The sequence below is a fragment of the Phaseolus vulgaris genome, chromosome 7 (genome assembly GCF_000499845.2).
Source record: "Phaseolus vulgaris cultivar G19833 chromosome 7, P. vulgaris v2.0, whole genome shotgun sequence".
Classification (NCBI taxonomy): Eukaryota; Viridiplantae; Streptophyta; class Magnoliopsida; order Fabales; family Fabaceae; genus Phaseolus; species Phaseolus vulgaris.
In genome coordinates, this window is record NC_023753.2 from 14,360,966 (window position 1) to 14,362,326 (window position 1,361).

The 1,361-nt window shown below is 35.0% G+C and overlaps 1 protein-coding gene across 1 annotated transcript; it reads right to left on the reverse strand.

Annotated features, from left to right (window-relative positions):
- Positions 1-201: 201 nt before the first annotated feature.
- On the reverse strand, positions 202-1,131 carry LOC137829101 (uncharacterized). The gene is made up of 3 exons (XM_068635895.1): positions 909-1,131; positions 336-808; positions 202-270 (listed from the first exon to the last, which is right to left on the reverse strand). The coding sequence occupies exons 1-3, from the start codon at positions 1,129-1,131 to the stop codon at positions 202-204; spliced, it is 765 nt and encodes a 254-aa protein (XP_068491996.1).
- Between the last annotated feature and the right edge of the window lie 230 nt (positions 1,132-1,361).

Genomic DNA, 1,361 nt, shown 5'->3' on the forward strand with positions numbered 1-1,361 from the left:
AATCTTTATCTAGTCTTGCTTCATTTGCTGGATTTGCCCCCTGAATAATAGAACCTGTCCCAGGTCAAAATATATAACCTGCCAAATGATTAAGAGGCATACAAGATTTTTTTTTTTTGAAAAATAAAATCAACAAAGGTAACAACATAAAACTAAAATGTGGACTGGGTTGCCTCCCAGTAAGCGCTTGTTTAACGTTATCTAGCTTGACGCTTGTTTATTTCGAGGTGCAATATCTCTTTGATCCATCCTTCTGTACACATTCTTCCCCTGCATTAAAATTTTTAAGACCATAAAAAAGATTTAAAGTTACCTCCTCATCTTGAAGTTCTAACTTGAAGTTCTCCTTTGTCAACATCAACTATGATTCTAGCAGTCTTCATAAAGGGTCTTCTAAGTATCAAGGGAACCTCCTCATCTTCTTTCATGTCCATCACAACAAAATCCACAGGGAATGTGAATTTATCCACCTTTAGGAGAACTTCTTCAACCACACCATATGGATACTTGGTTACTTGATCAACTAACTTTAAAGTCATCTTGGTGGGTTTAATCTCCAAATCACTTATTTTCTTCAGCATTGCCAAAGGAATTATATTTACGCTTACTCCCAAATCCAATAAAGCATTGTCTACAAATAAAGCACCTATAGACACGGGAAGGTTAAAACTCCTTGGGTCCTTGAATTTTTGAGGCAAGCCTTTTTGAATAATGACACTGTATCTATCCTCCAACTCTATATTTCTTTTTTCAATATAGCTCCTATTCTTTCGAAATCTTTCAAATGTTGAATCTTGCTTCAAATTTCCTGCAAAATAATTTTTAGGAAGCAATTTATCAAAGAATTTTCTTTCCTTCTCCTTTTTTTGAAGGAGGATGAGGCTATGATAAATCTTTTTCAAGAACACCTCTCTCCTTATTTTCATTTTTTTCTTCCTCACTTCTTTTCTTTTCTCTCTCTAACTCCTCAATCTCATCTTCTTTTTCAATTATTACATTATTGCAATGCTCTTTTGGGTTGGTTTGGCTGTCAACTGAAAATTGGCCACTTTGTATTTCTTCAAATTGTTTGGCCTCTTTTTCCATCTGGATCTCTATATTCCTAATCGTTGCCATGCTATTTTCTTCCATTATCACAAGGTTTGTTAGGGCGTCTTCAACTTTACTCATTTTTCAAGCATGGATGGATCCTCAGCTTCAGGTGAATTGTTCTGATAAGAATAGTGACCATTAGGATGATCACCTCCACAAAAATCACACCTGATTGATTGACTCTGGCTTTGAGATGAATGAACAACATATAAATGTTGGGGCAATTTATCCATTTGTGCGGTTAATTTCTCAATTTGTTGTGTCAGAAT

Excerpts from the sequence above, each read along its gene's own strand:
- LOC137829101 (XM_068635895.1), bottom strand. The coding sequence starts at position 1,131 with ATGGAAGAAAATAGCATGGCAACGATTAGGAATATAGAGATCCAGATG. Across the intron at positions 809-908 it reads AAATGAAAATAAGGAGAGAG|GAAATTTGAAGCAAGATTCA; the intron begins GTGTTCTTGAAA and ends ATTATTTTGCAG. Across the intron at positions 271-335 it reads TTGACAAAGGAGAACTTCAA|GGGAAGAATGTGTACAGAAG; the intron begins GTTAGAACTTCA and ends ATTTTAATGCAG.